General features: G+C 53.9%; 1 protein-coding gene across 1 annotated transcript; it reads right to left on the bottom strand.

Annotated features, from left to right (window-relative positions):
* Positions 1–627: 627 nt before the first annotated feature.
* Positions 628–25,052, bottom strand: LOC141993581 (phosphatidylinositol 3,4,5-trisphosphate 5-phosphatase 2-like). Its single transcript, XM_074963132.1, has 26 exons — positions 24,887–25,052; positions 20,415–20,478; positions 19,069–19,207; positions 18,609–18,762; positions 17,988–18,128; positions 16,621–16,708; positions 15,339–15,425; positions 13,694–13,801; positions 13,035–13,149; positions 12,473–12,579; positions 10,982–11,084; positions 10,242–10,438; positions 9,130–9,247; positions 8,667–8,763; positions 7,992–8,130; positions 7,617–7,716; positions 6,728–6,816; positions 6,043–6,124; positions 5,818–5,907; positions 5,250–5,366; positions 4,423–4,511; positions 3,820–3,907; positions 2,936–3,091; positions 2,532–2,607; positions 1,636–2,200; positions 628–748 (listed from the first exon to the last, which is right to left on the bottom strand). Exons 1-26 carry the CDS (start codon positions 25,021–25,023, stop codon positions 737–739), a joined length of 3,258 nt encoding a protein of 1,085 aa, XP_074819233.1. The 5' UTR covers positions 25,024–25,052; the 3' UTR covers positions 628–736.
* Between the last annotated feature and the right edge of the window lie 1,214 nt (positions 25,053–26,266).

Here is a 26,266-nt window from a genome sequence, read left to right as displayed (position 1 = left end):
GAACAGGGCTCAGCATTAGGATCCGTGCCCACCAGAGGAGAAGCCAGGCCCTTTCTGTGGCTCAAATAGGGTGACCAGACAGCAAATGTGAAAAATCGGGATGGTAATAGGAGCCTATATGAGGAAAAGACCCAAATATCAGGACTGTCCCTATAAAAATCGGGACATCTGGTCACCCTAGGCTCAAACAGGGAAGGAAGAAAAGTTAGTGCTGGAGTCGCAGTAGCTGCTGGGGCTCCCCTGCTACGTTCTGGCTCCCCTGAATTCCCAGTCACCTCTCCATGGAACCCGGCTAGAGTTTGGGGTTGTGGCAAGTTTTACCACAAGGCTAAACGTCCTTTTGGGTCCAGGCCTTTGGCAAAGCCTCAGCCAGATGCACAGGGCATTTCTGCAGCCACCGCCAGGGGAGATTATGCACGATGATATCAGAGTGACAGTGAAGGTTGCAAAGGAAGGCAGCAAGGGGGATATTTCCAATCCAGAGGCTTAGCCCAGTGACACCGGATCTTGGCCCTGTCCCAGGGACAGAACACCTTCAGCAGCTTTCCACCCCCTGCACCAGGCAGCTGCCCAGAGGAGATTAGAAGGCATGGAGGAGTCTGGATGCCAGATTCACGATAGGTTTGGTTTCAGACTGGGTCCCTGCTGCAGGCTCCTGGGGCTGCTCTCGTGGAGCTTGGCTTGGATGAGCTTCCGATGAGTGGTGCTCAGCACGCCAGTGTCCAGCAGGTCCTGGTCAGTGATATTTCTAGACAAGGGAGAGAAGGAGAGAAACTGAGGGAGAAGCCAGCAATGCAGCACAAGGCACAGAGGAAGGGGACTCAACCACCTATGACTATTGGACATGAAAGGACTATGGGACTCCACAGGTCATCTCCCCCTAGCCTCTGCCCTGCGCTCTGCATCCAGGGCTCAGCCAGGAGACCCCAACTCTCCTCCTGCCCCACGCTGAACTCAGAGCTCTTGCCAGGATGTCTGGAGGCGCACAAGCTGGACGGTCATACTCCAGTAAGGCACAGTGGTACACATGAGCCAATGAGCCCTCACACACCACTATCCTTACGATACCTGAAGAATTACAGATCATCCCAGCTGTTTTCATACAGCCCTTCCTCATACTGTTCCAGGCACAAGCGGCTCAGCCACATGCCAACACTCCGGGGTGATCACCACTGCCACAGGGCCACTCAGAAAGAAGAACCAGGATATGGCCCAACAGCATCACGCCAGGGGACTACAAAGCAATGACTCTAGCCCCAGCTCTGCTGAGTCTCCTGAATCCAGTCCTGTGCTATCCCTGCTCATCCCCCCTCACAGCTCTGCTGAGGTGCCTCCCTTGTGACCTGCAGCATCCTACTGTTCCAGCCCCAGGCCTTTCCTGAGCCAGACTGACTGTGGTACCCAGTGTGGACAAGGGAACTAAGATGGGAGACCCCAAGCTCGCTGGTGCCCAATCAACACATTTACACGCAGGTCTCCAGAGATTTGTGCATTAACATCCTCCCTACACCTGAAGTTCCTTCAAGGCCCAGCACGAAGCCCTCGCCAGGCATGGGGTGTCTTGTCTTGATGCATCATGTCTACCTGGTGCATGAGCCAGTTGGTGCTTTCCAGTGCGGGTTGCCCGGGACATACCTCTCTAGCACGGTTGAGTCGGCGAGTGTCCCGCTGGGACCCTGCCCCCTCCCAGCAGCTCTGCGGTGGTGGCTCCAGTGCGCTGCGGGTGTGGCGCAGCAGGTTCTTCCGGCCCTCTGGCTGGCTGGGGTCCAGGCAGCTTCCTCTCTTGTGGGGCTCTGTGTCCACGTCACTGAGGCACCAGGCCATGTGCAGGGCTGTGAGGGAACAGTCACCCGACGTCTGCGGGTGTCTCGTCAGAATGGCTGACTTGGGCCTCTTGTGCCTCCCAATCTGGGAGGGGCTGAGCTGGTGCCCACAGGAGATGGCCTCGGGCACAGAGTAGTGGGGGCTTCTCTGTAGCTGTTCCTTGGAGGAGGAGCAGGCTTGTGCTCCTGTCAGGCTCTGGAGCCTGCGGCATGGAGAATGGTCCAGGTACCTGTCAGCCTGCCTGTCACTGGCCTGACTGTAAGGAGGTTCAGGCAGGCTGGGACACTGCGCCCAGGTGTTGGGGACCCCCTCAAATATGAAATAGGCTGGATTGGTGTAACTGCCGGCTGCATCCGGGAGGCTGAGGGGCCGGCTCCTGAAACAGACAGTCGAGTGGGTGTGTTTGCCCAGAAAGACAACTCCAACAGATAGATCATCCCAGCACCCTGGGACAAACCCAACCCCAGTTCCTGGCAGAGACAAACTGACCGACATCCCCAACACCGTGACAGAGAGACAACCATGGCACTCTAGGGCAGATGGACCGACAATCCTAGAAGACAGACGGACAAGCAGCTACTTCACCCGCTCAGAGTGTGCCCTCATTCGGAAACCGAACCGAACAACTCCCATCATGAGCCCTGGACTGGCAGCACCAAGTGTCCTAGCAGGTTAATGGCCAAGGCGTGGCATGCTAGCAGCATTACCTGACGGCACGCAGAGCTGGCTTGGAGAGGGTCGGGAAGTCGGACTCCATCTCATCTGTCTCAAAGCTGATCCACTCTGCACAGAACAAAGACTGTAACCGTTAATGGGAATGCAGCAAAGGAAAGTGTTTCTACTGAACTGCCAGCCTGGATGGCGGGAACTCCCAGCTGCTCCAGTCCCAGCCTCTCCCTGCTGGGAGCTCTAGAGGGAAGGGGGCAAGAGGAATGGCAGCAGGGGAGCTCCCACTTATTCCAGGCCTGGCCTCTCCTGGTGCCTCCTGGGGCAGGAGAGATGGCTGCAGAGGAGCTCCCCCCAGCTTCTCTGGGTTTTCCCTGGTCCCCAAGTGGGGAACTGAAGCCCATATCTCTGAAGCAGCAGCAGTTCAGTGGCATGGCTGTATTACCGTAGAGCCTCTCGCGTGTGCTCCGCCTGTCCTTGGGGACTCGGACCTTCATCCAGCCACGCATGGAGCCTGTTTCTTCACCCCGGTGGAAGAGGAAAGTCTCAAACTGCTGGGCCAGGCTGCCAATCATAGATCTCATGGCAATGCAGCACTCACCTGCCCAGAGAGCACAGCATCACCTCAGAGGGTGGGGCACCCCACAGTCACTCAGGCATCCACCAACAGCAGCTAACATCCTCCTCCTCCCACTCACACACATTCCCATGGAAAAGTACTAGGACCAGGGACTGGTGGATGCCACACCACAATGTGACATCCACCAGGAGCATGGAGCTGTTCATATACACAGAGCTAGTGTCCATTGGGGGTGGGGGTGGCTTGTCCTGCCAAAACTCCAGATGTGCCCCTAGTTTCCCTGTAGCTTGGAGAAACCATTTTCTCCTGGGGGAGATGGGAGTCAGTCTCCATGGTCACCACATTCAGGCTACAGCACATGTCTTCAGTGAGGCATCAGCCTCTCCTTCCTGGGCCTGCTCTGATGGTCAGGGCCCTGCACTATCTGCAGGCCCCCAGGTCCTCCCCCTGGGTCCCAGGGGCAGCAGGGGCTGAAGGACAGTGCCCTGCACTGCTGTGAGGAGACCTGGCTGCTGTCCCTCAGTCTAGTCTCTTGCTCCTTGCTTCAGGAGGGGGCAAGTTAAGCCACAGTGGAACCTGGACCCTTCACGAATGTTGGTGCTCACACTGATCCCCCTGGTCCCCTGCTCTGGGCTGCTCCGGAACACAGGGAGCCCAGTAGGAATCACCTTAGCCCTCTGTGGGGTTCATGTGCCATCCTGGCCACTCCCTAACACTCCCCCTTTTAAGAGGATGTGCTGGACACATACCATATGACTCGCAACTGTCCATGCCCTTGATGCTGAGGAGCAGGTGCTGGTCCAGCAGGTACTCCAGGTCCGACAGGATCGGGCTCAGCTGCACAGGGAGAAACAACAACTCTCAGAAGATCTGCAAACCGCCAATCCAGCCACAAAGCCTGAGCTCTGGGCCTGAGCGCTGGGCGTAGGTACAGGGACATCACAGTGACCCCACTGTCCTGTAGTGCAAGGGAGAAAGCCCCAGTGCTCACCACTGGGTTCACTCTGTGTGCAAAAGAACTTACTCAGGAGATCAGCCAGGGAAAGAGAGCACCAGGGAGTCAGGACAGAGGGAGAGGGATGGGGTGCCCCAGAGGCAGGGCCTGGGAGAGAGAGGAATGGGTATGCCAGGGGAACAGGGGGTGCATTTCAGAGCCAGTGGGGTGGGAAGTCAGGGCCAGGGAAGGGGTGGAGGAGCCAGGGAGTCTAACAAAGTCTACAGGCTGTCACTCCTTATAGTCTGCCTATGTCCTTCTCACCTGCCTCCCCTTTGTTGTGCCAGACACATGCACATGCCAGCACATGCACATATCTGCCAGCCCACCCCACCCCCACCCCCCTCACTGTGCTTACCACTGGCAGCTGTTTAGCTGACCAGCTGAGTTTGAGGAAGCCCGGGATGTCGCTGCTTTGGGAACTGTTCTCCCCACTCCGCTGAGACTCTGGCAAGAAATTAAGAGAGAATTACAAGAGCAAAGTGGTGTCCTGCTGCCAACCTACCCACCCCTCTCTCTACTTGCTACCAGCCTCACGCCTTTTCCCTGCCAGCTCCAACCTCTCCTAGGCACCAACCACATTGCCATGGGGAAGGGGAGTGGACTCAACCCAGGACAAATCCCAGTTGTTTGCCATTGAGATAGAGCTGCCAGCCCCATTGCCCCCAGAAAAAGAATCCCAACACAGGATCACCCACTGCTGAAATGCAGCCACCTCTGAGGTGAGATGTAGCAGCTGCTTATACCATGCACAGCAATGGTGTACAACAGGACAGGAAGTTTAGAAGAGGCCCAATCCTTGTGAAACGTAAGGTTGTCACAATCTAACCCAAGTGTGACACCAGCGTTACACTTCAATTCTCACACAAAATGTCCTGGGCTATGTAATGAGCGCAAAAGGCCAGAAGCTTGGCTGTCCGTCTCACTTGAAAAACAGCACCTCGTGCAGCACAGCAGCCTGGGCCCTGAGGTCAGTAACGATTCCGGGGCGGCACCCCCTTCTGAGGAGCCCTCTGCAACACAGCGCCCCTTAGCACTGCACTGGGGCACTGGGGTCAGCACTGACTCAGTGAGGAATGTCACCTGTGCTGCCCCCTGCAGCGCTAGGTTTTCCTTGCTGGTCTCCCTTCCAGGTGCTAGGCAGGTTTGGCATGTGGCCGGTAGAGATGCCCAGGCTGCTCTCACCTTCCAGGCAGTAGGAGTGGAACTCAATGTAGCACTTGCTGCGGCTGGCTGTTTTCACAATCACCTCGATGCTGTCCCACTCGATGCAGGCCAGGGACTCGGGGCTGGAGCCAGGAGCTGCCAGCACAGAACGGCCAATCAGTGTATGCTGACGGGGCCCCACCCTGGCCCCCAGATCTGTCCCCTCAGATGGGCTGTTCCCGTGCTGGCTGATATGACCCCTTGAGGACCTGGGCAGGGTGACAGATTGCTACTACCCCAAAAGTAACAGGGAGGGGTCAGTCATAGCTCAGGTCTGTCTGCGGGGTCAGCAAAATGAGTTCCTTGGATCCTACTCCCCAGGCAAAGATTGACCTATTCATCTCCCCACTAACAATGCTAACCAGCACTGCTGGCTGGTAGCCCTGTGGCGACATGTGTTGGCCCTGAGGACAGTGCAGTTTGAAAGTGATGGCAGAACCTACTCAGCGGATTCGGGGCTAGGACTGCAGCACTCCAGCCCTAGATCCACCAGGGGAGCAGGCCCTCCCCACCCTGTCCAGTGGCCAACGGGAGGCAGCCTCCTTACCCTTCCTAGGCACGAACTGAGACGTCACTCCCACCTCAAATGTGGCAAAGACAGGCGAGTGGTCACTGGTCACAATGTCATCAGTGCAGCCTGAAACACGGAAGAGGGAGCCACGTCACTGCCACAGAAACCCACTGTTCCATGTCCCTGTTCCAGACTGGGCCTTGAAGGTGCCAGGCTAATGGCCTTTGTGCTCCCAGGCAGCTCCCGGGGCTCCTCACTCACCATATGAGTTACAGAGCATGTGAGTCTCAGGGTGTGACTTCCACAGGATGCGATCGCACCACGAGGGAACGTTGATTCTCACCTGCAACCAAGAGCAAAGAAGCTTTAGGTGCATGGCTGAGCCTGGTTTGAGCTGCTTGGATTTCCCTGCAGCCTCAGACACTCCCAGCGCATCTCCCCTCCCAGCTGAACTAGGGAGGTTACTATCCTGTTCATTCCCTAGGGCAGGGTACCGTTCATCCCAGTGTCCCTGAAGGCATGGGTTCGCCGCTGCTCACTGTTCAGGGACAGCACAGATCATAGCGCGAGAGAGGCAGGGAGTGTAGGGTGAGGCAGCTTGGGCTGAGCACTGGGCTGGGAGCCAGGAGCTCTCGAGCCCTAACCCCAGCCCTGCCATTGCCTCACTCTGGACTTCCTTGGTCCAGCTATTCCCTCGTGGCCACAGACAGCCAGCACAAGCCAGAGGAGCTTCAGGGATCCAGCCTGAGAATAGGGATGGCTCAAAGCCACTGTGTCTTCATCCCTACCCTTAATGCAACTCAGCTGGAATACAGACTCGAGCCTGCGGGCCCAGTCCTATTCCCTCTCCCAGCCAGGTAGGACCATGGAGCACCTCACTTGGGACAGTCCCACATAGGAGGCCTGGCCAGATCCCAGCCCCTTCCCCTCGAGGCCAGACACTCACCCCTGTGGTTTTGAACTTCTGCCAGACATAGCTGTCCCGGGAGCCCCGTTCATATCGGTACGTGGGAGGGAAGGAGATGTCTCCCTCACCTGGAAATGGAGCAAACAGGAAGACCTGGAGGCGAGACTGCGCCAGACACCCACAGCCCAGGGCAGGCAGATACTGCCTACAGAGCCCATGGCAAGGCCAGAGAAACCCAGTCAGATTATTCTGTCAGACTAGAAAAACCACCTCCTCCCCCACTGACACACACAGATCTACTAGTGCCCCTCAGCCCTGAATTTCATCCCTGCTCTTACTCTGCCAAAGCACTTCCACCCTGGCCTGTAGCCCCTCTGCTATCCAGCCCTGGGCCTCTCCTCGGCGCAGTGAACTGTGCACAAACATCCGCTGGGGACTAAGCTGAGCCATCTACCTCTCTGAGCCTACCACCTGAAGCTGGGTTTCTTTTGTGCACCTCAAAGTTTCTTGCATATTTAGACACTATGTAGCTGGGAGGTGACACTAGACTGTTCATGGGTGGGGTAGGCGACAGAGTGATGGCTTGGATGGGTGAATCTGTGGAGTCTAGGTGTGGGGGGTGTAGTGAAGCTCATTGGCCCATAGCTGTTATCTGCATCATGTCAGGGGTTAAACCCCAAACCCCAGTTAAACCCCAAACCCCATCCTGGCTGTGCTGTATCTGCTGCTTTTGGGGACCTTGGGGCTCCAGTCTCTCCTGCACATTTTGGCAGCAGTTGTAGAGCTTGTCCTGCCTTCAAGCATTGTTGAATTGTGAGTGCAGGAGGTGGCCAGGGGGCATGGTATACGGGAGCCTTGCTGGGGGCGAGGCTGCAGACGGGCAGGCAGTGCTCTGGACATCAGCCCCATCTGTCCCCATCGCACTCACTAAATCGCAGGAACACCTTGTTCTTCTCACGCTCCAGGGTGAGCTGGTCCACGGCCAGCAGGGCCTCAAACTCCTTTTTGTTCACGTGAGCTAAGATGTCCTGAGAAGGAAGAAGGGAAGGTCCATAAGCGCTAAGGTTTGCAGGGCTTTTCTGTACCCTTCCCCCAGCACGGGCTCCCACCACAGGAGTCCCCAGAGAAGACAAGGAGCTCTGTGTTCACAGTCCACACCCATCCCCTGCATGCCTTTGGGGCTGGGCTGGGATGAGGGACTGAGCTGCCTGCCCCAAGAGTGTTCCCACAAGTAGCCCGTTCTCGAGAGCAGCTGTGTGGAGCTCAGCAGCAACCCAGGGCACAGATGGGACCAGTGTCCTACCTGGACCTCCATATCAAGGCGGTAATTGAGGTCTCCAAACCAGAAGAGGTGGGTGAAGCGCAGGGTGAGGTCGAAGCTGCTGAGTCTCTTGTCACCCAGGACCAGAGAGCGCAGAATGTCACTGTAGTTCTGGTTCCGCCTGCACCGGATGAGGGTGGCACAAGGCAGAGCAAATCAGGGAGATCCCCCAGGACTCCACTGCCCTGCAAATCCGCGGGACCCCACCTGCCTCCACAGATCCCCCTGAGACCCAGCTCGCCCTGATCCCTACCTGCCCCCACAAGGCCCCCTCTCCCTGACCTCACCAATTCCCAGCCCCTCCTTCCAATTTGACAGTGATCAAAGTGACATTAACCCCAGCCCCTTCAAGCCAACACCTTGGCTTCTCCCCTGCCCTGCAGTAGGCTGGACAGTGTCCCAGCCCTGCACACATCTACTCCAGCCAGCTGGAAGAGTGCAGCCTTTGGGTGAGCATGTCCAGCCCAGTACCCAGGCTGTCTGGCCATGGCTGGGAGGCTGAGATGAAGGCTGACTGTGGCTGAGGCAGAGGAAAGGCCAGGACGTGGTTAATCAATACAGGAGGTGATGCACTGGCTATGGGGCAGCTGTGCTGGCATTCCCAGCCCCCTAAGGGTCTCATATAGGCACAGGGTTCAGGAAGCAGCCCCCAATCACCTGTGTGTCTTCTCGCTCCCCGAGGCCAGGTGGCAGTTCACAAACCCAAACGACGTTCCGTTGAAAAGGAAGGAGACGCCCACAGCCCCTTTGTTACCTGAGGAAACACACCAGGCACAGTCAGCTCTCAGCCCTGCATGTTCCCCTTGCTGGGGGCTCCTCACAGGACCTGGCTGTCCCCATATGCTCTGATCCCCACTGGGACCTGAGACCTGCTCACCCCCTGGTATGGCCCCCGGAGCACTCCCCTCTGCCCCAGATACAACCCAAAGATTGCTCCCCAGCTCCCCTCCCCCTGCCCCAGATACAGACCCCAGACCACTCCCCTGCCCCTTCCCCAGATATGACCCTGGAACATGTCCCTCCTCCCACCCCAGCATGGCCCTTCGAGCACTCCCCTGCCCCACAGTGTTCTCCTCTCCTCCCACTCCAGCCCCCAGATGCCCTTCCCCTTTTGCTACACCTAGTGTGTTTGCAATTCCTGTTTTCACACTTGACGTGTTCACATGACTGATCCGGCGTTCGTGCTCTGGTTTTACCAGCACCACAATCTTGATGCTCCAGAGGCACTGTAAGGCAACCTGCAATGAGATTGGGGAGGGAGTGAGACCACCCCAAGAAAGAGTAGGGGAATGAGAGCACACTGTCCTCTTCTGGAAATCACGCTGCAATAGGCAACCCTCCTGCAGCTGGGCAAGGCATCCCTGAAGCCTTGTGTACAAACACCCCCTACCTGGGCCCAACATCAGGTTTGGATTTGCAACATTTGCTGGGTCTGGCCTGAGCCAGACTCCATTAGCTCACTCCTGGGCTCTGGGCAAGGCCTGTCTGAGCTCAGGCTGTGGGGAGATTTCTCAGGCCTTCGTCCCAGCTCTCTGGGCATGACCATCCGTGCCACAAGGCCTAGCTGCAGAGGCCACAGCCTGAAAAATGGCACCACGCAGATCAGAGAACATGTCCTGCCTAGGCAGGCACCAACGAGGATAGCTAAGGGAGAATTCAATTCAACTGAAGAAATTACTCTCCCAATGGGGAGAAAGGGAGAGAGAAGCCAGGGCCGTGAGATAGAGAGACGAGGACACAAGTGAGAGGACGAGCTCGGCTTCCCCATCTCCCGCTGGAAGCATCTGTGGGTCCCTGAACTGTTCTCCAATCCTTCAGCCAACAGGTGGCAAGGGGGATGGTGAAGGAAGCAGAAAGGTGGGGTCAAACAAGCTACCAAAGTGTCTGAGCACCAGGTCCCAACAACAGGCTCCATTGGGGGAGGGCATCTTTCCTGCTTGTCAAGGGCTCTGGTAGTGTGTTGGATCCCTCTGGCTTTATCTTAGGCAGTTGGTTATGGGTGTAGCAGCCCCAGGACAATTGGTTGCTGAGCGATCTACTTCCAATAATAGTTGGATGCAGGTAAGTCTTTCCAATAGGCTCTTAACTGAGTGAGTGCTGGCAGGCACCGCTCCTTACAAAGCCAGAGAGGGCAGGTAAGGTAAGGGGAGCCAAGAGGAACAAGGGATACTAGGGGACATGGGTGCTGTCCCTCCCTTAGCATTGGGTGAATGGGGTGGCCTGGGCCCATACCACTCGGAAATCTATGGACATCAAGGTCTTCAGAGAGGCTCGCAGGAACTCCACCCATTCGCGGTCCCCCAGCGAGTTCTCCTGGGTGCCAATAACATAGATGTCATGTGGGATGCCAGCTGTGGTCTCATCCTGAGTCTGTCCCAACCCCCTCGACGTCAGCCATGAAGCCATGGACCTGGGAGGTGGAGCGCTGCCTGAGGGGAAACGAGAGATGGGATCAGATTGCTACATTTAATTGCCTCCCCACCCCTGCACCAACCCAAGAACATTGGTGGAATATCAAGTCCATGAATTGGAACCACGCTGGGTGAAGTGGGATTTGGTTACCTCTCATTCTGCTCCAGGCCCTGGGGGGGTCTAATAGGTCCCCTGTCAAGGATGGAAAGTACCATGGCAGCTCTTGAGTCCAGCCAAGAGACCTCTTGTTTCTGAGGTTTGCTGCCGTGTCCCACCACCACTGACCATACATCAGCAGCTCTATTTACACAGCAAAAATACAAGGTGTGGCAGGTGCATCATGATATTGACCCACCATAGCGCAGACGAGCCCAGGTAAGGCCTGAAGGCGAGGGCTTCTCCAACCTTCTCACCGCACCAGGACTCAACAAGGATCTCAGAACTCCTTGGCATCGCTCCCTTTGGAAATCTGCAGAGATTTCAACTCCAGAACTATCCCTGGATTCACAACAAGAACCCGTTGTCACGCTGGAGGTCTCTGAGCTGTCCCTACTCCTTACCCATGTTCCATGTCCCAACGTACACAGAAATGAGGTCTGGCTCATCCAGGTTGGAATGCTGGATCTTCATGAGCTGCAGCAGTTGACAAAAGGCCTCTCGCTTCTGCAGGAGAAGAACACGACTGCCTGCTTGGGTCCTGACACAGAAGGCAGAGTTCAAGAGAACATGGTGCCCAAGCTGAGCCACAGGTCTGTCCCCACAGATCTGCAGACTGGTGGTGGCCAATGTTTAACTACCAGTCTTCAGTGCAGGGCTCATCTGTATCACCCTGGAGCATCCCTAGTGGTGGACACTCCTGCTTTTAGCTGTAACGCTGTGTCTAGTGATGATCAATGGATGTAACTGTCCTACGACCCACTTCTTAGGAGAAGAGCACAGGAGAAAGGGCCTCCAGGACCACAGTCAAGCTCACATGGGCATCATGGAAAGAGGCAATGAGAAACTTGACAACTTGACTTGACAATGGTTGGGCTGTCTGGTGTGGCAAGACCACTGTCAGTCGTGCTGACCAGCATTGTCTCATTGTGTCCTAGTTCTCCCCCGTCTGTCTGTCCGCATCCACCTGTCATCTCTCGTCTTCACTTAATGTGAACTGTTTGGCACAGGGACTGTCTTTTCATGTTGTGTGGTGCAGTGCCTAGTACACTGGGGTTCGGGCCCACTATAATAATAAACCCCCAGGGCCGCAAATCTCCAGGCTCCTACCAGCTAAGGAGTAGAGGGAGAGGAGGCCCCATGCTCCAGCAGAAAGCAATGGAGCACACTGCAGCCTCACAGGCCAAGCCTCCTTGCTGAACAGTTCAGAGTCTAGGGTTAGTCTGTGATTAGCTCTCTTCACTGCACCTCCCAGCATAGTATCTAGGTGATTCATATAAGTGCCATGGTCATCAGCTACCTGTAAACACACATGCGAGGCGCATAGGGAAAAGCACAGGGAAAAGAAAAGCAAACAGACTGGGAATCAGGATACTGGTTCCTCTCTACTGGATACCAATAAGCTAAGGGCCAGCTCTGCCGACTCACACCAGAGGTGGAAAGCAGTGCTGCCTGAGAGGGTCTCTCCCACACCAGCAGAGGGCAATGCTGCACAGCCACATGAGCACCTGGCTCTTAGGATGGGCTGAAGCCCCTTGTTCCCCTCTCTGGTTTCACGGTGATGTTCCATCTCCTGGGTGCTGAGGGGAAGCCCTCACCCACTTTTTCAGTGATCCCTTTGGGGGGAACAGAACACCCTACATCCAGGTGTCACTCAGAGAGCTTGCTCTCAGGCCCCTGCACGTTCCACGCCAACATCCCCTCATTGCCCACATACAGCAGAGCATAAGTGGGTTTCCTATCGGCCACTTCTCAGAGGCCGGGCAGAGAGAGCCTGGATGCCAGCCCACAAGCAGGGCTAGTCTGCACCAGGGGCAAATACTGCCCTGAGGCCTAGCCCTAGTCTTTTGCTGCAGTGAAGCTGGCGGGAGCCCAGCCTGGGGAGGATCTCTTACCCGTGCGTTCTGGAAGATGAAGTCCCTGGTCATGCTTCTGTGTTGGTCTCTGTCATACACCAGCCTCACTTTGCTCTGCATGCTCTGGTATTTAATCAGCTGCAAGACTGAAGACAGCCACACCAGCGACAGTGAGACACAGAACAGCACAACCCCCGAAAGCACAGCCAATACACGCCTAAGGAAGGGTCCTGCTGCTGCCTCTCAGCATGACACAGAGGGCTGTGAATACGGCTGCCCCTCACTCCCCCAGGATGTCACACTGCAGGAAGGCAGCCGGCACTAAGCTCACCAAGCGGGGCTCTTGTGTGCATCCAGCAGGCTCTGGCTTATTCCTCCCGTCCTTGGGATAACTGTTCAACAGATTACCCAGGATGAAGGAGCCCATCACCCTGGCTTCAGCCAGGCAGCCTAGTGATGGTCATGTTCCATTTGTGCACCACAGAGTATTCTTGACCTCTCACTGCTGCTTCTCCCATGGGTCTACTTCCACAGTGGGCCAATTACCCAACAACCTTCCAAGGCCTACGCCAAGTCAATGGAATGAAGGGGTTTCCCCTACTTTTGTCCTGAGAGATGGTCTCCTCTGGAGAGCTGCAGCCCCTCTTTGTGATGGCCATTGTCCCAGACTCCACGTCCACTGTCAGAGAAGCCCTCTGTGTTTTGCCCACTTTCACCTGCAGCACAAAGAATTAGGTTATTGAGGCAAGTGCAACTAGGCTGGGTGCAACTGAGGGCAGCAGCAGGGAATGTATGCCCCTTTATCTCTGTATCTCCCTGGAGTGTACAGATGAGCCAGGGGCTACCCCTCTGCTGGAGGGGCACTGCTCGCATGAGCTCACTAGGCAGGTGCTGTAGCTGCTTGAAGGCTGACTTCCTCCACCCCTATGTCTGAACTCCAATGTATTGTGGCAGGTATAAACCAGCTCTTCTCACGCTAGCTCCCGCTGTCCATTGGAGAACAGGAGAAGGGCAGCCCCACAGATTTTCTGCCGCTCCCTCCAGATTGGCTTTCTCAGCTGACTGAAGGGGAAATCACACCCCATGTTGCCTCTCCTACAATCCCACTGCCCAGATGGCCCACAAGCTGCAGGCCCCACATTATGTAGGGCCCAAGCTGATCATGCCCACCCTAGTCTCTGCCTGTGCTAGGAAAGGCCCTATCAAAGGCCCGAAAGGAGCAGTGCAGCGGAGCTTGCCACACCTAGGCGCCTCTCTCACCTCAAAGCTCTGCACAGCCATGGGCTTGGCAGCAGGTGGGTGCACCGCAGCCACACTGGGAAGAGCCAGTTTGTGCTTGATCACTGTCTCCTGCAGTGTCTTCAGCACCTACAGAGAAAGAGTCAGAGACAGGCAGGCAGGTGGTAAGCAACACAAACAGAGGAACCAGCTGCCCAAGGGAGAGGGTTCAAATCCAGCTGCCTTGCCAGCAGGTGAACTAGGGTTTAGTGGGAGCAGGAGATTCTAACATGTTGCTGGCTGCAGGGCATGGCTTGGCCTTCCTACTAAGCACAACAAGTCGCGGGGGAACTTTGGAATTGGGTCCTGATGAGGTACCACTTGCTGTTTGCTCTGTGTCTGCACAGATTAAAGTGACAGGTTTCAGAGTAACAGCCGTGTTAGTCTGTATTCGTAAAAAGAAAAAAGAAAAGGAGTACTTGTGGCACCTTAGAGACTAACCAGTTTATTTGAGCATGAGCTTTCGTGAGCTACAGCTCACTTCATCGGATGCATAGCATATTGTGGAAACTGAAGGCAACACCACCTATTAGTCAGAGAGGGAGACTGGAGCCCTGGGTTCTGTTCCTGGCCCTGCCAGTGACTTGCTTGCAACCAGTCACCTCCTCTTTTGGTGCCTGAATTTACCCATCAGCTATTGGCACTATCTGGCATGTATTGACTGGGCAGTGCTGGAGCCATCAGGGTGAAGAACCCAGGCAACAGTCAGCAGAATGTGCTCCCTCCCGTCCAGCGCTCCTCTCACCAAGGGTGGGGACAAGGTGAACAGCTCGTGTTTGGGAGAGCCGTACACAGACTCTGTGAGCTTCGCCATGGAGGCATCCAGAGTGATGGCTTGGCTACAAATCACAATGCCCTGCTCTAGGAAGGAGGCGATGACACAGATCTGTTCCTCATGGCTGTCCCGCAGGAGTGGCAATGTCACACTACTTGTGATAGACATCTCAGCGAAAGTGAGCAGGAATTGGGAACCAGGTGACCCAGTGGGGCAGTACAAAGAGCAGGGAGGCCCAGAGGCAGAGGTTGGTTTTTGAAAGTGTTAAATTGGTAATGCGAGTTGTGAGTAAGGGGGGGGGGGGGGGCTGATTGGCTAGAACTTGTTAGGGATGGGGCTAAGGAACTATAAAGCATTCTCCAGGTGGAAGAAATTTCCTTCCCTCTAATCTAATGAGAGGCCTGTGCTCTTCCTGAAGTTGTCTCTAATGTCTGGGCGCTTAACCTAGTAGAAACTTGCTCTATCTGGAAGTTTTAATTTATCCCAGGAGTTTGCTCAAGTTTAAGGATCTTATTCTAGTCTGGAGAGCTAGGGGATATAGTAAAGGTTTCAATTAGTAGCTCTTCTACCCTTCATGGGGGAATTTATAAAAGGATATTTCTTCAGAGGTTGTTGCTGTAATTCTTGTAATTTAAATTTACTTCCTCTGGGATCTTAAATTCTAAGTCTCCCTATATTTAATGGAATTCTAACTTCTGCTCTCTCTCTCTTCTTCTTGTAGCTTAATCCATGACAAATGCACTGCTCATATGCCATGGTTGCAGTGTGGCAAACTTGTTACCCTAGGCTTCTTTGCAGAGTAACAGTCCCAAGCCATAGCAATGTGTGGTGAGATTAGAAACTCATTAGTACCTTTTTCTCTAGAGAGGAGAGCAGGTGATTGACAGTGGCGATCTTGCTGAGGAGCAATTCAAGGTCTGGATCGCTGGCCAGGAGACCCTGAACAGAAAGAGAGACAAATTCTGATACCTGGTGCTTTTAAAGCAGCAATGACAGATTAAACTGTAGTGGACATGTCCAGAAACCTTGGCCAGTTTCCAGGGTCACTTCAGTACCTATGGAGAGTAGAGCCGCATGAAAAACTGGGTTTTTCTCCCCCAAGTTTGGTAGCCAAACTGGAAAATCTGAAAAAATTCATTTTGAGTCCAAACTGATTTTTTTTCCTTATTAAAACGCAAAAACATGTTGCTTGGGTCAAACAAAGCATTTTGGAGGTTGCCGTGAATTGAGATTTTTTTGAACCATTTTGACATTTCTGAACCTTAATTTTAGGTATTCTCAGCCTAAACTATTTGCTGAATTTCTGAATAGTTTTGGTGCCCCACAAATGCATTTTTCAGAAAATTTACTATTTGCCAAACTAAAAAAAAAAAAAGCTCTCTAATGTAGGGTGACCAGATAGCAAGTGTGAAAAATCGGGACGGAGGTATAGGGTAATAGGCATCTATATAGGAAAAAGCCGCAAATATTGGCACTGTCCCTATAAAATCGGGACATCTGGTCACCCTACTCTAATGGTTATTAACTACACTTTGGGTCACTAGCAAATAGTTGGGAAGGTCTGAAGACACTTCTCTACGGAACCAAAACATATACACCCAGTTTAGCACAATTAGCACCTCTCGGGGGAGGTCTGTGCAGGGAGCTGCGGCACAGGACTGAGGTGCACAGGCAGAGCAGTGAGGGCAGGTTAGGGCTGGAACAGCGTGGGGGGCTTTGGCTCAGGACACAGGTCTCCACTCCCAGGCAGTTGCTCTGGCCTGCGTCAGTCCAGCTGAGGTGTCCCAGACCAGATCCCTGACTTGCCCCACCCCACCACTTAAGTATTCTCCTTCTCCCAGGTCCCTGCATTGCAATTTCCAACCTTCACTGAAGCATCTAGCCTGCTGCATCTGAACTCCCTCTGGATTTGAGCTCTAGCACTTGGTTCATGAACACAGGCAGCTGGCTGGGCCTCGTTCCAGGAAAGGAGCATGGTGCCCTCTATGCGTGAAGATATGCAGGAAAGCCAAACCCAAACAATGAAATCCCCCATGACCAACTTCCCCCTCCAGCCTCGGAGGCAAAGACGTGCTGATGCCTCCAGTGAGGCTCTCTGCCCTGGGCCAGCACTTTGGGGAAGGGGAGGGCTCACCTGCTCTCTTACGGGGCTCCGAGGGGAAGCCGGAGGGTCAAACACTTTGGCCAGAGTCTCTAAACCAGCCAGCGTGAAGTCAATCTCACTGCAAAGAGAAGAGCACTGAGTGGGGAAGCTCTGTTTGGTCCAAGGAGCCAGTCTCCAGGACACCCCTGCTGGTCCTCTCCCAGTTCCTGATAAGCCACCAGTCACACCCATTCAGAGAAGCTGGGCTGGGGGCAGCAATCCCACATCAGGCCCCTCTGTCTTACTCGTGGGGACTGCCATCAGGTGGTGCCACCTGACATCACAGTGCCAGGAACAGGTCCTTCCCACCAGAGAGTGTAGCAAACCAGAGACACTTTCAGTGCCGGAGGAGTCTAAGCAGGGCTGGGCCTAAGACTCCACAAAGCTCAAGGGGGGGGCTGGGATCAGGCCCCTCCCAGAGTCCCAGCAGGGACAGCAACTGCCCAAGAAGCTCCATCACAGTGCCCTGCAGCTGACTCAAAATGAGGAGGCTGCTGAGGGCCGGATTACAGACGTGCCCTTTCCTGGTTTGCAGGGCTCAGGGAATCAGTGCAGGAGCCTAGTTCAGCTGCCTCAGGCTGGTACGGTCTGAGCTGGAACCCCTGCTGCCCCAAGCCTTCCAATCTCCAGAGGTGGCTGAGGCCTAGCTGCGGCATCTTGCCAGGGCCTCCAGATTTAAAGGCTTTTGTTGCAGGGGGACTTGGCTCTGCGATGTGGGCGCGCTTTGCAGTGACTTGCTAACACAGCTGCTGTTTAGGCACTTGAATTTGAAGGATGCAGCCACTGAGGGAGGGGGATAATTGGGAGGGAGGAGAAAGGGGCTGTAATTAGGGCTGAGACCAAGCAAAGGGAACAGCATGAGACCTTCCAGGTGGGGATTTCTCGGCTTGTGGATGAGCTCAGTGAACCACACTCTCCCAGAATCCACACAAGAAGAAATTCACACAGGGGTTTTGTGGAGGTCTGCAGCTTCCAGGTGCTCTGGATGCAGGAACTGGCCTGGCTTCCTCGCAAAGGCCTTGTGCAAGCTGCCTCCTCCCAGGGGGACTTTCTTCTGCAAAGCAGCAGGTGCCGTCTGTACCCAGCACATACGAGACTCCCGAGGGGAAGGTATTCAAAGCAGCAGATGCCAATTTTACCCAGCAGAGAACAGCTGGCCAGTGTGTAAAGTAGCAGACAGCATCTGTACCCAGCACAGATGAGATGCCCAGAGGAAGAACTGAGAGGGCCGGGTATGAGACATGTAAACCAGACATCCTGTCTCTAGAGAACAGACAGGAAAGAACAACCTAGCCCTAGGACCTCATGGAGCTTTTCTGCCTCTGACTAGGATGAGTCTATTGCCCTTCATTGCTCACCTGTGCAGCCCACGGCAGGCGGTCACTAAGGCTGTGCTCAGGTGTCTCAGCTGCAGGTTCCCATTCCTCAGGGCCTCCAGGTCAAGCTGTAAGTGAGTACTGAGGTACTCGGCGATGAATCCCATGAAATCGCTGGCCGGGCTGCAACAGGTGGGGATGTGTGAGCGTGCAAGAGAATTTCTTATTAACAGCCCCAGCTGCCTGCCCCCGTTGTGCCGATGCAGGTACTGCCCCTGGCACCATGATGGGGAAAGTCAGCGGCTATTGCAGACCTCCGGGAAAAGACAGGGCTGGTTGCCAGTCACCCTGAGCTCTCCAATCTCACTCTCACCATGTGGGGTTGGGCAAGAAGGGGTGTTCTAGTGCCACCTGTGGGCAAAGGCAGGTGCTAGAGGTACAGCCCCCACTCTGCCCTTTAATCAAGCTGTCCAATTCCCCCCCTCACTGCTGTGGCCTCGCCCTTCCCAATGGGACAGTTTCCACTCTCCATAGCAGGAAGGGAAGGGACACCCTAGCTCTCCTCGCACATGCACTGGTAGCTCACTCCAGCAGCCTCTGGACATCCCAGTATATAGTGCTTGCTACTTGCTCTGTGACAGGTGTGGAGGTGCCAGGCAGTACCTGCTGTGAACCTGCTCCTGCAGCCTCAGCTGCAGCTGCTGAGATATCTGGGCCTTGTTTGGCTGAGCAGTAACCCACCCACTGGTGCTGCCCGCGATGATCCCACTGTGAGGCACCAGGCTTGGAGGGTGGCTGGCTCTGCCATCTTCACCATCTGCAAACACAAAGGCACAGTATCTTAAGAGAGAAAAGTAACCAGTTTCCCCTCCCCCAAGCCCATCCCTGATCTCCCCATTGTGTCCAGCATCCTCGCTGGGTCAATCGGGTGTGGGATGAGTGGAATGTTACACCCCATTTAAGCCATGACCCCCAAGCACAATTAGGTGCAGGAGAAGACTATAATTCACTCTCTTGGGGAGCTGAATGGCCGATCTGCACCCTCCACATCCCCCCATTTCATTTCCTTCCCCAGTCCTTCGTCCAGCCCCCTAAATGCCCCCCTCACCACACACGCACTCACCAGAGTCCTCCTCCACTGGCTCTCTTGCTCTGTTCACAGGGTAGAGCAGTGGGATCACTAGGCCATTGTTGGGTTGTTGGTAGGCCCCTATTAGATCAGTCAGGGTGCGGAAGCATTTGGCCTGGATGCCCTGGATGGTCTAAGGGCAGAAGAAGAATGGCTGTTGCTCTGGCACGTCCCACCCCAGACTCTGGATACCCATGGCATCCTGCAGCCAGCCCAGGAAGGATTAGAAACGTTATATCTCTCTGTTAGGTGCAGCTAATGAGCCTGTCTCGGCTCAGGGTGCAATGGAAGACTGTTCTCGTCCCAAGGAACTTACACTCCACAAGACCCTGGGGAGGGCGCTCACTTAGAACATTAAATAGCCTTAGCTTTCTCTCCTCTGCCCTGACATCGTGCTGGGGAGGGAGGGAGTTTGCCTAATGTGGGTCATTGTTCATGGGCATCTGTCTTCAGGAGAGATTTGAGTGAGGAGAGGATGGGGGCTCTGGGACATGGAGATCATTCCACACACAAGGGGGCAACCTGGCAGCCGTCAGAAAGATGGGAATGGGAGGAAGACCCAAAGGGGCATGGAGGCTGGTGCCATTGGCACAAGTAAGGGGAGAAGTGGGGACATGCTAAGAGCCAAGATCTGATCTGAGTGGGTGGAGCAGTGCAGGGCTGTAAAAGGGAGCACCTCTGGGATGGGATGTGATCACTGTTTTCTGAGAGATGTCACCCAATCACATGCAGCAGTTTAGGACAGGAAGTGAACAAGAATCCTGTATCCAGCTGAAACTGAAGGTGGGTCAGAAAGGAAATGGGAAGGAGTAGATGTTTCTCTAGAGCCATCCCAGTTATGATTGTAACGTCTAATGAAGGCATGCAATATCAGCATGGAGCGGCCAGCAAGCTGTGTTCCCAGGTTGTCGCTGAGCACAAGGCCATACCAGAGATGAGTCTGAGGCTATGACGCACTACGTCTGTGCAAAGGAAACACATCCTGTGGGCTCTGAGCACTGCAGGTGTCTTACGCAGAAAGGAAACCACAGTGCTAGTTTGTGGCTCCCAGCAGGGAGGGAGGCACATACACCCCATCCCCAGATGCTGCCAGTGGTGTGTCCCTCCCGTTTGCATCTGCAGAGTAGAGGGTGGAGGCAAGATCCTTCCACATCTGCTTCCTGTGCAAACCCCAAATCACGCAGCCAACAGGGGATCTCCATGCCTAGAGGCCATGCAGAGAGGTGCCTTAAGCACACCCAAAGGAGAGAGATTCGAGGGACAGCAATACTAGTGATTGGGGCATCTCTGCTAGAGCTGCCTCCTTCCCACCTGCAGCCAGTGGACCCCACTCCACCCACCTGCACAGATAGCAGCCCCTCCTCATCGGGCAGGATCCTATAGGTGTGCACGTGTCTCTGGAACCTAGGAGGAAACAACAAAGTATCAACACCACATTTCCACCCTTGTGGGTCTAACAGTCAGGTGGGGCCAGTGACGGTGGGAAGAGCCTTTAGCCCATTAGGAAGGCAGGAAGGGATCACAGCGGCACCCATGAGCTCCACTATATCTGGATGAATCTGGAAACCAGTTGTTCTCAGGGAAATGAGGGACAATAATACTCCCATTCTCCCAGCTTCTGTCTTGTCTGGGGAGCTTGTGATCTCCCTGAAGCAGGGACCGTCTCTCACCATGTGTATGTGAGTGCAGTCCCTACCCCAACAGGGCCTCTGGGTGTTGCCACAACACAAATACATCATAAATTTCTGTCCCATTTGGGAGCAGCAGTCAACGATCCCCAGCACTGTGATAAAGGGCCCAATTGGCTCTCAGAGCATTACCCATAATTAGTACCTGGGACAAAGGGGGCAGAGGAATTAAGCTTCTAACCCTGGAAATAAAAATATCTAAGATGTAGTAGCTGCCCCCAACCCAGGCCACACGACAGGGAGCCCCATTGATGGACGTATGCCCTGCCCCCATTGAAGCCTGAAGCTAACTGGCTTGTCACATGGATAAACATCCTTGTTTGGCCAAAGAACCCCCCACAAGGCCATTGCAGCTGGATACTGGTTCTGACTTGAGCCATCACTTCTGGTGTGTGGCGGGAGGGTTTGAGTGACACATTTCCCTCCCGCCTTCTCAAGGGACAGACCAAGCACAAAAGGACTTTATGGGCAAAGTTTTCAGGAGAGGCCACTGATTACAGATGCTTCCAATTCTGGGTCTTAGCTGAAGTACGGTGGGCCTGACCCATGGTATTGTGCTGAAGAGCCAGACTTCCTGCAGCTCATGTGGCCACTCCTGTTCAAGTGTGAATTAAACTGCCCACAAAAGGACAGCCTAGGCCTGGGCTAGTGAGAGCGCATCCTTCTCTGGGAGCCCAAACACCCCACAGCTACTCAGAGCCAAAGTAAGAGCTTTGAAGAGAAAAAGTGCTTAGCAGTATCTAAGCCCCTGCAAGTTCTGGGGGCCTGGGCAGCTCACTGGTTAAATCCCCAGCATGCGCTGCGCCTCCGACACTCCTCAGGACCATGTGTTTGTAATTTATACCATACTCTGGGCCAGGAAAATATCGGAAATGGAACGGCATCCTTCCAAGACTCTTAAAGGAATAGCATCTTATTCCTGCAGCACCCTGACTACTAGCTGAGCTTTCAGTGAGTTATGCAGATGTGTCACTTGGTTGGGAGTTGGGATCAGTGCGGCAGCTCAGTCACTGACAGCACAAAGGGACACCTGCCCACTCAGATCACACCCAGCAGTCAAGCTCCAGCCAAAGGCTTTAAACCATGTTTAGGTAAATCTGATACAATGTCATCCTCATGAATACGAGCAATTGGACAGCACTGGCTAGCCAAATGCAGTGCAGAGCCCTGCTACTACGTTCTGATCCAGAGCTGCAGGACCCCTGGCTAGTCCAGCCCTGAGCTCCCACACAGATCTGCCAATGCACTCAGCCCTGACCTACATAATCTCTGCTCATCCAGTCCTTGCACAGCTTGCTCCGCCTGCTAGTGCAAATTTTAAATTGTGTTTACGATCAGAAATGTGACTGTATAAAAATGGCTCCTCCTTACTCACCAGATCTGAGCGCCATGCACATCAGAGTCCAGATCTGCTGACTGCAGTGACAAACTGGTTTTCACAGTCTTTTACTCCTATAAAGCCTACAGGAGCCAGTGCAGCTAGAGGAGAGGGAACTGGCTCAGTGGTACCTCCTGCATCACCCACACAATTCTTAACTAACTAGCTAATTGCAGAACTTTATTGCTGATAAGCCAGAAAGAGCCCAGCGCAATTATCCGATCCCAGGGGAGTTTGCAGCACTGGCTGCTAGAAAAAAAATGACAGCTTTTCACTTCCATTTGTATACAGGCATTTTTAGAGCAGAATGCCACTTTAGACTTAAGGGCACCAGTAGGGTCTGGGTACCAGGGACCACCTAGCGCAGAGTGAATTGTTAGAGGAATTACTAATACGTGGAGCATGGGGGGAATAGGCTGCCCCCATCAAAACTCCACTCTGAGTTCCCTGCACATACTGTCCTCATCAGGGACATGTCCTTTTTGTGCAGTGCCATGCACGGGTGAGGACTTAGCAAACACATTCCCATGCCAGGGATGGACATTTAAAGGATCTCTGTGCCCTGGAATCTAAAGAGTTAACTGTGTGCTTTGTGGGCTGGCTGCTGCTGAGTTTTGGGGTGACTTTGTTTTTACAGAGGGTGGATTGCACCCGCCTGTGTGATTCACTCACAGCACTAGCAGGATCCTGCAGTCTCACACAGTGTGTAATCACTCTACTGGACACCCACATCAGAGGCAGATGCTGCTAGGACAGATGGGGACACAGTTGGGGCAGGCTCTCTGGAGTCTAAGAATCTGATTCTGCTCCCCCTTACACTGATTAATTGAACATGGTGTAAATGGAGAATCAGACCCCAGAGTCACTGCCTCCGCAGCCACATTTCACAGATCCTGTTCCCAGAGCAGGGCTGCTGGCACCTACTACAGGACAGGCCCAACAAAGAAAGTAACAGAACGCCACTAGCCCCCAACTAAAACCTCTCCAGCGCATCATCAAGGATCTACAACCTATCCTGAAGGACGATCCCCCACTCTCAGAGACTTTGGGAGACAGGCCAGTCCTTGCTTACAGACAGCCCCCCCAACCTGAAGCTAATACTCACCAGCAATTACACACCACACAACAGAAACACTAACCCAGGAACCAATCCCTGCAACAAACCCCGTTGCCAACTCTGTCCGCATATCTATTCAAGGAACACCATCATAAGACCTAACCACATCGGTCACACCCTCAGGGGCTCGTTCATCTGCACATCTACCAATGTGATATATGCCATCATGTGCCAGCAATGCCCCTTTGCCATGTACATTGGCCAAACCGGACAGTCTCTATGCAAAGAATAAATGGACACAAATCAGACATCAAGAATTGTAACATTCAAAAACCAGTAGGCGAGCACTTCAATCTCCCTGGAACTCAATAACAGTCTTAAAAGAGGCAATTCTTCAACAAAAAAACTTCAAAAACAGACTCCAATGAGAAACTGCAGAACTGGAATTAATTTGCAAACTGGACACCATCAAATTAGGCCTGAATAAAGACTGGGAGTGAATGGGTCACTACAAAAAGTAACTCACACCTTCTTGTCAACTGTTTGAAATGGGCCACCCTGATTGCATTGGCCTTGTTAGCACTACAAAACTAATTTTCCCTCCCTTGGTATTCACTCCTTCTTGTCAACTGTTGAGATTAGGCCACTTCCACCTTAATTGAATTGGCTCGTTAGCACTGACCCCCAACTTGGTAAGGCAACTCCCGTCTTTTCATGTACTATGATATATATTCTGCTTACTGTATTTTTCACTCCATGCATCTGATAAAGTGGGTTTTAGCCATGCAAGCTTATGCCCAAATAAATTTGTTAGTCTCTAAGGTGCCACAAGGACTCCTCATTGTTTTTGTTTAAACCAGGCAAAGCCACTTGCACTCCAGGTCCCCTTAGAAACAGGATTTTCCCCTGCATGGGGAAGGGCCGTTGGTGATGGGATATCTCATTTGGCCACTTCTCAGAAAAGAGGGTTCCCAGGTTACATCACTCAAGGTGTAGCCAGGACTGTCTTACAGTCAGGCTGTGTGGTCACTTCTACTAGAAAGACTCATGCTCATTCCATTGATATAGCTGCACTGTAATCTAGGGGTTGGAGCATGGGTTAGGAACCAGGGACACCAGGGGTCTAAACCTAACTCAGCCACTGTCTCACTTTGTGCCCTTAGCCAAGTCACTTCACCTCGCTGTGCCTAGTTTCCCCATATGGGAATACAATCCTTACCCACTTGGTTAATGTCTGTGCAGGGCTTTGAAGGCTATCAGCGCTCAGCAATATTATTAGTCACTCCCACGATGAGCAGCCTGGAGACACCAGAGCCAGATTCTCACAGCAATGTGCGAGCGTGTGTGCATGTTTACACCATAGGATCAGGTGGCCCCCGTTAGCAAAGGGCATCTCTGTGTCATTATTCCCTATTGACCTCTCCAGGAATGCTCCAAGGAGTCAGCGCACCGTCAGAGACAAAAGGGATTAAAAAGGCTGGCACCAGCCTGAGGTGGAGAGAGAGATCTCCAGGAACCATTCACCTAAGTTCAGCCTGCTTCTCACCCTGGGTCTGGGCACTGGGGATTTGGGTCTCTGGGTCAGAGCCTTTTGGCAGAACAAGCAGGTTTATAAGTGACAAGAGTCAGAACCTGAAAAAGGAAAAGGGACAGAGAGAGACAAAGATGAGAAGTGAGTTGGGCACTTACAGCAGGCAAAGGGCGTACGCCCCAGACACGGACTCGCTGTCTCGCACCAGGAAGCACCCATCCTTCCCAGCTTTGGCCAACAAATCCTCAGCCACAACACGACTGATATCCCGGTGATACCAACTTGCTGCTGTCATTCTCTGAGCTAGTCAGGCATGGACTGAAAGTTGTCCCCAAAGGTAAGTCCACCCTAGGGATCCTGCTTCCACAGAAGCTCTGGGATCAGCAGCTGCTCAGTGATCAGGCCAGACTAATGGGGTCCAAGCCAGAGGGTTCAATACAGAGGCAGTGAAATTTGTTGAGGCGAGAAGGGCTTCCAGCCCTTGGATAAATTAGGGACTGAAGATCAGAACAGAGCTGTGCCAGCTTCAGATCTGCATGTCCTGCATGTGGTCTCTGATTCATCTGTTCCACCCATTAGGAGACACTGCCTTGGATCTGCACGACCATGTGAACCGAGCCAGGCGGAAATCCCCCGAACATTTAACTTGGTCCAAGCAGAGCCAAACGGGGCTGAAGTTTGCTGAGGAGGACTGGTCATCCAGAATGCTGGTACACTCTTCATCTCAAATCATTCCGATGGGCCTGCCGGATAGGAGAGGGAACGAGCTGGGGAAGGTAAAGACAAATGTAAAGACAAAAGAAGGTAAAGACAAAGACACTTCTCTTGCAGCAAGTTCCAGTAACCGTCTACCCCAGGGAGGTGCCAGGCCCCCTGCCTGGCCTTCAGTTAGGGGCCTATGGTTCCCATGAGAGCCTGAACAATCTCTGCAGCAGTGAAGGTGACCCTATCACAGGATGACAAAAGGACCCATTCTGTACAGGAGTCCAGTAAAAGCAATCTCCCTTTAATAGGGATGGTTAGAAGGGGGAGCTGAGTTCCAGCCTGGGATTCCCTGGGACTGTCCTGGGCAGCAGGATCTGTGCTACAGTCAGAAGAGGAGGGAGTTCCCTCAAACTGACTGTTCCCATGGCAAAGGGTCTGCATGCTAGGATTCCCTGCGGTCTGTCCAGGGAGCAGCCTAAGGGCAGGGCCCATTCACTTCATTAGCCAGAACACACCCAGGCAAATGCCATACAGGGATTTTATGACCTCTCCAAACATGTGCCCCATCCAGAGCTTGGGCCATTGCTCTGGAGCACACAAAGCACGTACCCTGTGCCCACGGGGCTCTCAGTCACTCCCTGGGGCAACTTAGTCCAGTGCCTCCCGGAAAGCCGACTGAGCTCCGCTAGCTGCTGGTAGCTGTGCTGAATGCTAAATGTCCACTTGATGATTTCAGTTCCCCCCCAGCCCCTGCTTCCTGACTGCACCAGGTATACACCCCAGCCTGTTGCGGCTCCCTGCAGACCCCTAGCTGCTGCACCAAAGCCGGACAC

The sequence above is a fragment of the Natator depressus genome, chromosome 9 (assembly GCF_965152275.1).
Source record: "Natator depressus isolate rNatDep1 chromosome 9, rNatDep2.hap1, whole genome shotgun sequence".
Classification (NCBI taxonomy): domain Eukaryota; kingdom Metazoa; phylum Chordata; order Testudines; family Cheloniidae; genus Natator; species Natator depressus.
The sequence above is the reverse complement of the archived record's forward strand: the minus strand, read 5'-3'. Positions and strand labels throughout refer to the sequence as shown.